The sequence below is a fragment of the Lepidochelys kempii genome, chromosome 1, assembly GCF_965140265.1.
Source record: "Lepidochelys kempii isolate rLepKem1 chromosome 1, rLepKem1.hap2, whole genome shotgun sequence".
Taxonomy (NCBI): Eukaryota; Metazoa; Chordata; order Testudines; family Cheloniidae; genus Lepidochelys; species Lepidochelys kempii.
The window spans coordinates 259,480,291-259,494,113 of NC_133256.1; the positions used below are offsets into that span (position 1 = coordinate 259,480,291).

Genomic DNA, 13,823 nt, shown 5'->3' on the forward strand with positions numbered 1-13,823 from the left:
AGGCAATTTATTCCAGTGCTTAACCACCCTGACAGGAAGTTTTTCCTAATGTCCGACCTAAACCGCCCTTTCTGCGATTTAAGCCCATTGCTGCTTGCACTCCTCAGAGGTTAAGAACAACAATTTTTCTCCCTGCTCCTTGTAACAACCTTTTATGTACTTGAAAATTATGTCCCCTCTCAATATTCTCTTCTCCAGACTAAACAAACTCAATTTTTTCAATCTTCCCTCATAGGTTATGTTTTCTAGACCTTAAATCATTTTTTTGCTCTTCTCTGGACTTCCTCCAATTTGTCCACATCTTTCCTGAAATGTGGAGCCCAGAACTGGACACAGTACTCCAGCTGAGGCCTAATCAGCGCAGAGTAGAGCAGAAGAATTACAATACTCCTGCCAATACATCCCAGAATGATGTTAGCTTTTTTTTGCAATAGTGTTACAGTAATGTCTGACAGTAATGTATGAATTTGAATAACTTAAGGCCACCTAGGTGTCAGGTCTCCAAGTGACTGGTAGGAGGAAAACTGCTCCCAGGCTGAATGCCTGGACGTGCTGCAGACTGGAAAACCCATAAAACCCATGCAGTACCAAACTGATCTATATTAACACAGGATAGCCAGGATCCCCTGAAGAGATGACTCACACACTATGAAAGTAAAAAAGCATCACATTCAGTGCATGACTGAGACCTCCTGGTCTATACCTTGCTTAGTGCCAGCAGGGAATAACTACCATCCCATTGTAAGGTCAGAAGGTTTCGTCTGACTGGAGTTGACAAATGTGTATCCCCTGGTGTGCAGATACTTCCAACAAGTTGAGATCTAAGGAAGTTTAAGGTGAACTGTAGCAGTGTAAGTTCTTGGTGGTGTCAGTGAACATCCAGATATTAATAATGGACCAAGATAGGAGAAGACTCTGTGCACTCAAGGTAGTGCAGGAAAGCTGTGGTTGCTGTAAGAGAGGTGTGTTAGCATCTGGCAGCATCGGTGAGAGGTTAGGGCTGTTGTGTGTTCTCTTGTCTTATGGTATATGAGGGCATTGTGAATTGAGTGATGAGACAAATTGGCCATTGTTGGCTTATGAGGGTTATGGTTTTGACCATATTTGGTCTGTGAAAGACTGTGGGATTGAAGCAACTTCTTCAGTCTGTACCTTGCTCACGATGTGGTTCCTGATATGGTAACATTTCATGGGATGTTTTTCTTTCACAGATGAGTTCTATGGTTGCATTGGCATTAGCTGACAAAAGGACCTTTGGGCATAGCAGAAGTGTCTGCTGTTGGTGCAGCTCATAAGAGAACTGTTGCATATCTTCTTTGCACCTTGAGGCTACTCCACTCTAATACTATTTTTGTGGGTAACCTTTTGGATATGGCCTAATTAAAAATAGGTCAGATGTCTCAGTAATGCATCGTTGGACTCTTAGGGTGAAACGTTCCCTCTTCTCTACATCTTCACTTTACCTGTGAACACAGGGTATTAATGGATCCCCAGATTAACCTAATGAAGGATCCTTCTGAACGACCCTAACACTGAAGGTCGCTTCCTGGGTATTGGTGACTTTTGTGCTTTGCTTCCGACCTTAAACCAGAGTGCCTGTTTCCATCATGTAGTAACTCTTCTGTATTTGGGAGGGTGCCATGATTTCTCTAGAGATCACAAATCATTACATTGGTGGTGGTCAAATGTGTGCATACTCCCCTACTTTAGTCAGATCTTTGGTGCATACTGGGTGAAAGATATAGTTAGGTTGCAGAAGACTCAGTGTGTCAGAAAGCTGACTCCACTTCCTTAGTTTTGACACCAGGTTCTTGAGTTGCTGGTCAGTGGCCAAGCCATGCCAGTGCTGATCTGGTCAGAGCCAAAGCGGCCTCTACAGTCTGCAGACAGTGTACCTCTTGGGGCAACTGAATATGAATATTAAATGAGCCGTGACTCTGTCATGTATGTAAGTACACACAAAGTAGTACTGCTGAACTCAATTTCCTGAATCTGTTCATATTTGGTCCCTCAGTCCAATGGGATCTGTCTGTAAAATGTGCGAACGCAAAATCATTGCTGGTTTTAGGACTACTAATTTGGTTGACTTTAGGATTTTCCTTTCAAAGTTTGAACATTGTCTGGTGTTTGTTTACTATCATTTGGCTGTAAAAGACTTTGAAGATTTGGGTTTCAATTTGACTTTACCTGTCATTAAAAACAAAACAGAATGCCGTTATCCTTGCTCAAGTTCACGTCATATTTTTGGTTAATACTTAGTGCTATTCTCCTGAGACAACCATTTTGTATTCTTCAGAAGTGAGAATCTTGGCAAATGATATATTTCAGGGTGGATTTGATTTAAATCACTAGTCAGGAAGACTCGATTTAATCATGGGTTTCTACGTAAAAGGGCGTTCTTGTTGGTTGGTATAACCGTAATACATATTCTTCACAACTCAGAGGTGTAGGTTTCATTTTTAGAAGGTACACACTATAAATTTAAGTGATTTATTTTGAAAACTTTTCAGATTAGTTTTGCAGCTATATCAGAAAATGAATGATTTTTTTGTTGTTTCATTTACCAAAGGTAATTGAAGCAGATAGTCAACCTCCCAATGACTTCATAAATATCTCCAATTCAACAGGTTAATCATTAGTATTTGGAGGCTTTTCTTGCCATGCTGTATTAGGAAGAGAACATCACCAGACAGACATCTAAAATTTTTATTTAACTAAAACAACAACGTTATGTATGCTGGATTTTTTTCTTCAACAGCAAACATATAATATTTTAACAAAACTAGCGCATGAATTTTTGAATTTAAACATTCAAGTTTTTTAAAATCAGGTTTGTTTTTGTTAATTAACTAAAATAGTTAAATAATATATTAAAAAAGAAAAATTAAATTGACTGTCAGCCGGGTCAACATGAGGAACTTAAAATACTGGCTTCTGCAGCTAACTCAGTCATCTTCGCCTTCATTTTCCTGTTTGTTCATAATCTGGAAAAGACAAACAAGCTTTCCTGCTTTTTCAGGTCCCAAACGATTTCTCAATTTGGAATGAATTAGTCCAAAGGAAGAAAATATTCTTTCTACGCTGGCAGAAGAAGCTACTGCTGTTAGAAGTGAGATTATCACTTCAACAGTCTCTGAATTTAAAGTACTTAAGTGACTTCCACCAGTTCACTGGTGTGATTTTCTTTAAAATCTCATCAGCAAACATGCATTGCTTGAATGGTTCACCCTTAGCCCTGAAGTTTGTTATAGTTGGCATTATGGAGGGGTGATTGCTTAATGTCCATGTTATGGCCAACTCCTCTTCTTCAGCAGTTAAGGTTTGACCCTGGTACCGAGTATTGAGCACATTTGCAAGAAAATGAGCTAGAGATGGTGCTTGTCCCATTTGGTTCTTTTAATACTTGTAATTTAACTCTGTCATTGCATATTTCTCTTTTTTTAAGATCTCACTCAGTTCCTTTCAAATTTCAACAGCGTCAGCAATAAAACAGCTATTTCTCTGCATTTTGTTCAAGGCTACAGAAGTAGGCTTCAGGGTCTTCAGCATGTGTTCAACATTTCTCTTAAGCCCAATGTTGAGGACTTTGGCTGTGACAGTGCCATCTATTTTTTTTCACCATTTTGTTCACAAACTCTCATCAGATTAGGCCAGTTCTTGATATAGTGCTCAAAACAGTCCACTACTGAGTTCCATCGCACATCTTATGGGAGAATTAGCTTGGTTCCCTCCACTTTTTTCAGAGGAGCTGCTGAAAAGTGGTTGTTATGGAGGTATTTTACGATTTCAACAACATTGGCCTTTGTTTGAAGTCTTTTTGGCTAGGAGGTGCATCAAATGAGCACTGCAACCGTATGCTATTAGCTTGGGACTCTCTCTTCTAGATTTCTTCTCATCTTGGATACATTTGCAGCATTGTCTGTGACCAAGCTGCGTACTAGACATTTGAATTTTTTTTCACAGTTTGTTATAGCTTTTACTGCTGCTACTTGTAAGTATTCTGCTGTGTGTGCATTTCCTGATGTATCAATTGTTTCTGTAAGGAAGACATTCCCTTCTGTTGTCACACATGCACATACAATAGGATCGTTGTGAACTTTGCTCCACCCATCAAGACTCAGGTTAACAATTTTACCCTCTAGTCCTTTTGTACACTGCTCAATTTCTCTTTCATATGCTTTATCCAGCAATTAGCCTGCGACACCTGTTCCTTTGGGTGGACTGTGTCCTGGTCTTAATGACTGAATCATGTTAATGAAATGTGGGTTCTCAATCCCACAGAAAGGAGAGTTTGTTGCATAAACAAACTGGTCAGTTTTTTCATCAATTACCTCTTTTTGTAATTTGCTGGTTCTTATCACAAACTTATCGATAGTTGTTTCTGGATGATGGAGATGTTTTTTTTTCTTTTTGCTACAGGTGATATACTGTGGCTATGTGACATACATGATGTGACTGAAACACTATCATTGGCAGATAACTCTGAAACTATAGAAAATGATGATCTTGAAGGTGGATAGTATTCAGAATCCTGAATGTTGAGGATGGATTGGCCTAAACAAAATAAGTCCAATGCAGTTATTTGATTGATATTACCATACTGCTCGTTTAGTATTACTCATTGCGTTCACTGACACTCAGTATTACTTTAAAGGTGAAATTGTAAAAGGAACCTCTGCCTATTTCAGCTATTTATTTTTTTTATCACAACTGCATCTAAAATGATAGTGTCATGGAGTAACAACTATATTTTTGGCTCAAACATGAAAATTCAAGAATAGTCCAGAAGGAAGACAGGCAGTCCTTAAGAAAGAAGTATGAAATAAAAAAGTTTACCAACCTGAAGATCCTGCATGTTCAGACATGTTCCTTTCATCATCTTCAACGCAGCTTCCTCCTGAGAAGGAGCACTTCTCATGATGTTGTTTCATTCGGGTAACCAGGCCTTGCATTTCTTTGTTGCACTGTTTGCATTTTGCATGCATGCCTGTCTTACCCACAGGTAGAGGAACTTCATTAAAATATTCCCAAACTGGATCTCTTTGACAGCCTGCTGCCATTATAGGTTTTCCCTTCTAGTGAGAGAAGGGTATGGTAGTCAATGAAGGCTACACTCAGAAAGACCTCAAGACTTCTGGAATATGCTGCTCAAACAGCTTCGCTTTTGTTTCTACTGCCTGTCCCCCTGCTTCTCACATTTATCTCCAGACTTCTTCTCCTTGTCCAGATCTGTTTTACCCCCAACAATCTTCTATTCATTAAACTTTTTGAAACTTTGCACTTTTAGAGAGAGGTAAGGGATTGACTCTGTGTACACAAATTTGCAGAGGGACAATAAGGTTGAGGTCTGTTATTTCTCACCTCTATATTTTAAAAACGTTACTGTTAACAAGCATATTATCTCTGGAGACACAAATCCACAGTTTGAGAACTGCAAAACTAAGCCTCTATGGTGATATCTTCTAGACTGAGCACTGAGTCCCATCGGGTAGATAATTCAGGTAAATCTTTCTATACAGAAGCCCCTGGAACCCCATAAGATTGGGTCTCCAATCCATGAACTATTGGAACTCATTTACAAAACTTTTCTTAAACATTACATGAATATATTGCCTCATACTATAGAATTTATAATCCCTGTTCCATGGTGAGATATCTTTGTTTTAATTAAGATTGGATTTTTTTATAGGAAAAACCTATTTAAATTAAAAAAACTTAATGATTTTAAAATCTTTTGATTTAAAAAAAAAAATAATTAATTTTTATCCTCCCTGTTCGATAAGAGAAAAAATATTTATAATTTTGTATCTCTTAATGTTTAATGCCAAAAGGATGATCTCCCAGCCACCTTCCCACAATGTAGTATGATTTTGTTCTTGTTGTTTCTGCATGTACCTGTTAACTTCTTGCCTTTTGAGGAATTTTTTTTTGTTTGATTATTTTGTTGGTGCATTCTCCCTGCTTGAAAGGTTCATTTGGCATGGCTACCAATGAGGGGTAGGGGTTGGCTTACATTTGTGGATGCTAGAGTTGTTCTTAGAGACCAGAAACCTTTAAGGCTTAGAATTCTGCCGTCATGTACTTATAAATGGAGATCTAGGAGGGAGAATCTCATGGGATTGTTAGATCTTCAGAGAAATGCTGAGTGATCTTTTCCTTGCATGAGGAAAAGCAAATATGGCTTTAGAATCCTGAAAACAGAATTTCATGCTGATTTACAGGATTGATGCGTACCTTAAATACCTTACGCAGGCCTTTCCATGGACAGGATGTCCCATCATATTTTGAAGAGGGAGTTGAGTTCTTCATGTTCAGGAATTTCCTGATTCAGTGACTTTCTGGCTTTTGTTCTGTGACTCGCTTAATAAGATGCACCATTCATGGACCATGTTCTCTTGCATAATTTCTCTGCTTTAATTCTCAGTTTTATTCTGCTAACCACCAGGAATGGCTCTCCAGATCTTTGCTGGACCGTGGACCTTAGCTTGTGAATCACATTTGCCTTGTTTCTGACCCTTCCTTACTGATCCTCTTAGGCTGACGCTAGGTAACTTGAGTGTTTTCTGGCTGATAGTCTCTCAACGTTTGACATTCTTTTTAGTCTTTTCAGGGCACCACATGTCCCTTTTATTGCTTTCCCAATTCTCTTGCCCTCTTGCTATTTTTAAGAGGTTTCTTCATTGTAATCCTTCCTGTTTCCTTTCACTCACTGATATTTATTCTCAATAAGCAAGTGAAGTCCTTTCTGTTCCTTCTGATGTGAAATTGTATGAAGTTTAGGTCTGCCTTCTGGGAACGGTATGCTTAGCAGAATTAAGGGCCCCTTTTTCTCCTCTTAACTTCATCTGTAGAATAGTAACTAAATTACAAGACTGTCAAAAGGAAGGCGCTATTGAAAGATCCACTGTTGAAGTATAATGCAAGGCCTATCCTTTGCACAAACTTCCCCCAAATAATGGAGGCTAAAGGATGGTCTGTTTACACTTCACTGAGGCAAATGACTGCAGCAATTAATGAAGTAATAAGGGAGTGCTGTAAAGTAGAAGCAAAATTCTTGCCCAAAAGGCCTATAGTTTTATCTGTGGTGCTTGGATACTGCAGTGATAGGGGCATTAAAATTTTAAATAGAACTGAAATTGCTTCATCTTAGTCCACCCAAGTAACTCTTCTCTTGCTAATCCCCAGCAGCAAAACTTCCAGAAGGCTTCTTTTGATGGTTTACTTTTCATTTCTGAAGTAATGCTTACTTCCAAGACTGCAAATACTGAGGTCTTTCAACTTGGTTACTGTATCATTGTGATCTCTACTGAGAAAGTATCTAATGGAATTCAGCCTTTCAGACTTAACCTGCTTCTTATTTCTGCTACTAATTCTTCAATTTTAATATTTTAGCGAGGACTGCTGTGGTCATATTCTTTGGCTTTCAGTAGAGTTGGCACCTTCCCTTAATCAGCATTGCAATAGTGTGAAAATAGTGTATTGGCAACACTATCAGCTGTCAAAGTCTTGAATAATTTCTCTTTGAAAGTAAAGTAAAATATCTGCTATAATAGAGCATTCATGAAATGAAATTTCTTTTAAGAAGGGTTAAAAATTAAACTTGATCGCGAACTATTTTATAGTGTCCACTATAATATAGTGTCCAACTGTAAACATTAGGCAGCATGCTCCTTAGTCATTAAAATACTACGAATTCATAATATAATAGATCTTTTGTGTAAACACTTCTTGGTTTATATTTAACACTGTAAAAATAATATGCCAATCACTATGACTCAGTTCAGATTAAGAGATGCATAGTACCTATGGCATATCTCAAGTATTTGTGATCTTCCTAGATAAGAAAACTTGGGGCTGTTGTAATGTATCTTGGCAATGACATTCCAAGCATCTCCGAGCATACAAACTGTCTGAAACTAAAATGCCAGTTTATTACTTTAGTGGTGACACTGCATAGCCACATGAGAGATGGGTTTGATTCCCGATCCTGCTGTCTTTCACTCTTACATATTCTTCCTGTATAGGGAAGGAATGGTTTACATTGCTTATAATTCTACTCTTTGCAGCCAAATAGGCTCATAGTGGGCGTTACCCAGTGAAGATCCATTGACTTTTGTAACTTTGTTTTGGTTCTCAAAATTAGGATAATATTTTAAGGTGACCAGCAAAAGAAGGGAAAAAGAACATCTCCTTTTAGCTACTCCATGATTTATAAAGGAAGTCTTCTGTTTGCTTTTACACTAGAAATGCAGGTTGTGCCTATTCAAAAAATGCCTGACTTAGGCATTGTCTACATTGGCAACTGAACAACAAAACTTTTCTTTCAGAGATGTTACCTCCCACCCCCGTAAGACAAAAGTTTGCTGACGAAAAGTGCTGGTATGAACAGCGCTTTGTCAGCAGGAGCTCTCTCCTGCCGACAAAGCTACCGCCACTTGTTGGGGGTGGAAGTTTTTTGTCGGTGGGAGAGCTCTTTTCTGCCAACAAACAGCTACACTGTGCGCCTTGTAGTGGCACTGCTGTGTTGCTACAAGGTGTGTAATATAGACAAAGCCTTAGTTAAGTGAAAGCTGAGAAATTGAGGGGAAGGGATTTTTAATGATTCAAAACTTTATTTTTTGACTATTAAAACCTATTTAACTTCAGTGACCAACACTTTGGAAAAGGACATCATTGTTAAAAATCTAAAACTCCCGCACTTACAGAACGAGAGCTCACAAACATGCTCTGAGACATCCAATAGGTCCTCCAGTAAAATTGGCTTATGTGGGGTTGGGAGTGAGGCATTTTTCATGCATCATAAAGAAACAAAGGTGTCCTCTCATTAAAAGTTTTTGAAGTTTTAGAGGTGGTCTGCAGGAAGGCGAGCTGGCAACTTCAAATACTAGCGGATGCTCTAATATTGCTCTAGTAGTCAATGTGAAGGTGTGTTGTTCATCTGACATAGACCCTTGGTTATTTTGTTCTGGTTTATCTTCAGATCTCATTAGTTGATCTGAATTTTTAAAAACTTCTTTTGTTTTTTTCTTCTAGATTTTGGATCCCTCTTTGATCTGGAACACGATTTGCCAGATGAACTAATCAGCTCCACAGATTTGGGACTTACCAACGGTGGTGACATTAATCAGCTGCAAACCAGTCTTGGCATGGCACAAGATGCTGCATCTAAACATAAGCAGCTGTCTGAACTGCTGCGGGCTGGTAGTTCCCCAAACCTCAATATGGGGGTTGGGGGACCAGGCCAAGGCATGGCAAGTCAAACCCAACAGAACAGTCCTGGAATGGGAATCTTAAACAGCATGGTTAAAAGCCCCATGGCACAGGCAGGGTTGACGTCTCCAAATATGGGGATGGGTACAAGTGGACCAAATCAAGGTCCTTCAGCCCAGTCAACTGCAGGAATGATGCCCGCAGTAAATAGTCCAGTTAATCAGCCTGGCATGGGAATGAACACAGGGATGAATGCTGGCATGAATCCTTCGATGCTGGCTGCAGGCAATGGACAGGGGATGATGCAAGGGCAAGTCATGAACGGTTCAATTGGAGCAGGAAGAGGGCGACCCAACATGCCATATCCAAATCCAGGAATAGGTAATGCTGGTAACTTGTTGGCTGAGACACTGCAGCAAGGTTCTCCCCAGATGGGAGGACAGACAGGACTGAGAGGGCCACAACCTGGATCAATGAACAAGGTAGGAAAAGCTTGGTTACTTTACTTATTCCATGTGGTAACTTTGACATTTATAAGAACTAGGGTAGAAAACTCATTGTTGACTGTCTTCAAAACCCCTATTATAAGGGAACACTTCCTTCTAGATAATTTGGTGCAAAAGAATTTTTGGCATTAGAGGCATTCAAAGGAGTTATATAAAGGTGAGAATTACAGAACTTATAAGAAGGTACATTCATTAGAGACATGTACCAATATTGCTGGATGAAGGTGTCAGTTACTTTTTAAAAAAGTGTTAATTTTTTACATTGTCATCACTACCACTGTAAATTAAACTAAAGATTCTCTGATGTATTTTGATCTGAGAATGTAGATTTTATTCCCATCCATAAATAAGTTCCTTGGTGGAACAAGTGGGTTTGAGACCTTTTTATTAAACATTGACTTAAATTTCTATGGACCCATATTGGAATTCTTACTGGGTAAGTGTTAGACCTGTCCAGTTTGATATAAAATTTGGACGACTCATTCCAAGGTGAGGGAATAAACTGGAAAGCAGGAAAAAAAAGAATAGAAAACATTTTTGGTAAATGGGGAGGAAATGAGTTTTTAATACTGAGACGAGGAAAAGAGTAAAAAGGAGTTGTACTGGGCCGTTTTGACAATGGAAATGATATGGTGACAGAGTTGAAACTACAAATAGGCATTTCCCTTCTCCTCAGAAATATTCTGACCTGGAATATTTTTCCAAGCTTTGGGTTCAACTCTAAAATCATAAGTCAGAACAATCAGTCAACTATTATGCAATTTCCATCCAGAGTGAATTATATCATGGCTTGGTCAAAGAGGGAAAGTTATTCTAAAAAACACTTTAAAGAGAGATTTATTCAGATGCTGTAATCAAAATGAAAATTTTGGAAGCTTATTGGGTTGGGATGCTTTTCTCCAGCCACCTTATTCCATAAAAAGCACCCTTAAACTTTAATAAAATAAAAATAATTAAAAAAATGAAACCCCAAACTTAGAATATTAGTCTGTAATGTGGACTAGATCTTAACTAGTTTTAATAAAATGGTCTGAAATAATTGTCTTATGAATATCCTAAGAAATAAACTTCACCCTGTGAGCTTCATGTAGTAGTAAATACGGTAGATACCCAGTAGGTGGAAGCATATCTAACAGTGAGCTGTCCTTTGACTGTTGATTTTTAATATTAATCTTGTAGACTAAGATCACTTGGACTGTTTGGTAAACATGACCATTACAAAAGGGTGTGGGTTGCAATATATAGTTCAAATGGTGCTGTAAAAAGGAAATTAAACATAATTGTTCAATGTAACTGAAATTTCTCTGTGTGTAGAGTTAGAAGCATATCAAAACAACTATACAGAAAGGAATTTTGATGCATTGTTCTCTGTAGTCCAATGTGGAATCTTATTTCAAGTTAAAAATTGACACTGACTAATTTCAAGATTAATACATTGCAGTTCAAGATGGATTTTAATTACTAGATTTAAGTATCAATAAAAGTTGATCAAATTTCAAAACATCTGTTTAATTTGGAGAAAATCTTTCCTAAGAATGCAAGGTCAGTCTTTGAATTGATATAGTTAACTTACACTGTCCCCAACCTGTTTCGACCTAAGCCCTGAAGTGTGCTTTGTGGATCTGAATAAGGAGGGAAAGCATTTCAGATTTGATCTAGTTGCTTGCTTTTTGGAATTTCAAATCAAATACATCAGTGCAGTATGTGAGTGCTTTTAATTTGCTAACTGAGTTGATACAAATATATTTTCTATAGGGTTTAACATGGAGAGAGAAACCTTAGCTATAAAGATACATGAAATTTGTTTGAGCCTATGTTTCAATGTCTTATTTGATTGTAATATACGTTGCTCATAAAGTAGCTGAACTGCATGATGAGAAGGAACAGTCTGAAATGGAGGCTGAAATTCCAGAATGTCTTCATTTGGTTTAGTTGTTGGCAGGGAGCCGATGTTTCACTACTTACAGTGGAGTTAGCAGAAGCTAATAACAGTAATATCTCTGACCATTGTGTATCTCCACCCGTCTGCCCTCATCATTCCTACCTCCAAATCTTCAAAAAATAGATGGAAAAGGAAATTAAACATAATTGTTAAATATAACTTTTTATTGGCTGTTTAAAAATATTTTGGTAAATTACAGTGGTAGAGTTTTTCTAACCTGGGAGCCTGGATTTACTAATGTGTAGTGGCTCTTCAGTTTGGGTAGCAGAAATAGTTGTATTTATGCTTTGAAGGCCTATTGTTGCTCTATGGAGTTAGTGAAACATTTCCTCTGTGATGTTTAACTGGTGATGTAGTGGATCAGGGGTGTGCCTAAGAGGAGCCAGCAGAACTTGGGAAGTGGGAAGGGAGCTAGCACAGGGTGTGCATTGCCTGAATGTGCCTGCTGCTAGCTGTATTCGATTTAGGTGTAAGGTGGGAGTCGAAGTTCACCTGTTCTTGCAACAGGAATTTGAAGGCCATCTGTTCTGTTTATACCTACTGAGACTGTTTCAAATGTAAGCATTTTAAGGACATTTTCAAGTTAAAATTTTAATTTTGATGGATTGTGTTGATGTATGAAGGATTTTTAAAAATACAGGAAATAGGTAAAATTTTATTCATTTGTACTACATAAGTCCTGCAACTTACGTTAGGTGCATAAATCCAGAATTCTTCAGTTCAGCAAATGCCCCACTTTGTAAAAGTCCATATACTTGTTTTGCAAGGTAGTATCTTCATGTCTGCATCGAACTTATTTCTAAATAAATACCCTGGTTTCAGTATGAAGAGGAAACTTTTTTACCAAGGGTCCGTGATATTGAATATGCAGGGTGCCGGCTTTGCAATCCTGTGGAAGAAAGCCTGGCACACCCTTCATGACAGACAAATTTGTTTTAAAAATTTTCCTGAGCTGAACTTAATTGCGTGTTATTACCAAGCTTGTTGGGATGCTTATTTGGAGATAGGATTGTATGCTTGGAACAGAATTGCTCTAAATTTACAGAGGATTATCCTTTTTGATAGCTACCTGGACTTTATCTTCATAACCAAAGGTTTGGTCTCACCTCCTGAATAAAGTTGGGCTTAGGAGTAAGGTGGTTATTTGAGTCTTATTTGTCTTTAGGAGCCTAGATATACCAGCCTTGAATTGGACAAGTTTCCAATTGGTATTTTATAAATTTACAAGTCAAATAATATCTACACTATCACAACTCCATCAGCCCTGAGCCAGTTAATCGTCAACAAAATACTCCTTTTATTCTGCTCTTTGGCTGTTTAGCAGCTTGCTGTTAGTACCTTCTGGTTACTATCATGTTGCCTGCTCTGCTCATGTTCTTATTCAGAGTGGGAAGGTGTTTCATAGGCAAATATGCTAATTTGTGTATTTCTTTGGTGGTGGTTGCACTCTGCTGTCCTGCGTGCCCCAAATCTGAAGGCCAAGTCATGTCAGCCATTCGAAGTAAAATATTTTTAATTTCTGTTCAAAGAAATTTTTCTGCTAGTATGAAAAGGAGATGAAAGACTAGTCAGTCCTGGTACATCATGGACACCGATTAGAACGCTTCATTTGTGTGTAAAGCTTTACATCTGTTGGAAATATTTTTAAATAGTTGTGGTTGAGTAGTCCTCAAATCATCTGATTCAATACATAATTTTGGGAGTATACAAAGCTCAGAAGTTAGGCTGTTTAAAAACATGGGGCAAACTTGTTCAGATCACTTTGTAAAAATCTAGATTTGGTTTATGTTAGAGGATGGTAACTTGGCTTGGTCCCTACCTTACCAACAAACAAAACTTTTAAAAGGTAGAATTCCAGTTGTAACTGAATGAAGTAAAGATACTCTTAATTTTGTAGAAAGAACATATTTTTTTTCCCTCACAACTTAAATGCATCCCAACTGAAATTATGCCAAAGCACCTTTATTAGAGTCCTGCAGGTAACGTAATTTTAAAATGACTTGAGTCTTATGAACTGTGGTGTCCAAAGCTGGAAGAAGGGGAAAGATGAATTATTATAGCAGATATGGAACTTCTGAAGTTGGTGCAGTTAAGGGACATAATAGAAATATTCTTCTCATTGGCATCTTAAACCACACTTTTAGGGGTGATATTTTGGCCATAAT

At 38.0% G+C, this 13,823-nt stretch overlaps 1 protein-coding gene across 6 annotated transcripts in view; it reads left to right on the forward strand.

Annotated features, from left to right (window-relative positions):
• EP300 (E1A binding protein p300) overlaps window positions 1-13,823 on the forward strand; it is a 130,863-nt gene that overhangs the window by 13,494 nt on the left and 103,546 nt on the right. For all 6 annotated transcript variants that reach the window (XM_073327139.1, XM_073327141.1, XM_073327148.1 and 3 more), the window contains exon 2: window positions 9,034-9,692. In XM_073327139.1, coding sequence (XP_073183240.1) covers window positions 9,034-9,692 — 659 coding nt within the window. The remainder of the gene's footprint in view (window positions 1-9,033; window positions 9,693-13,823) is intronic.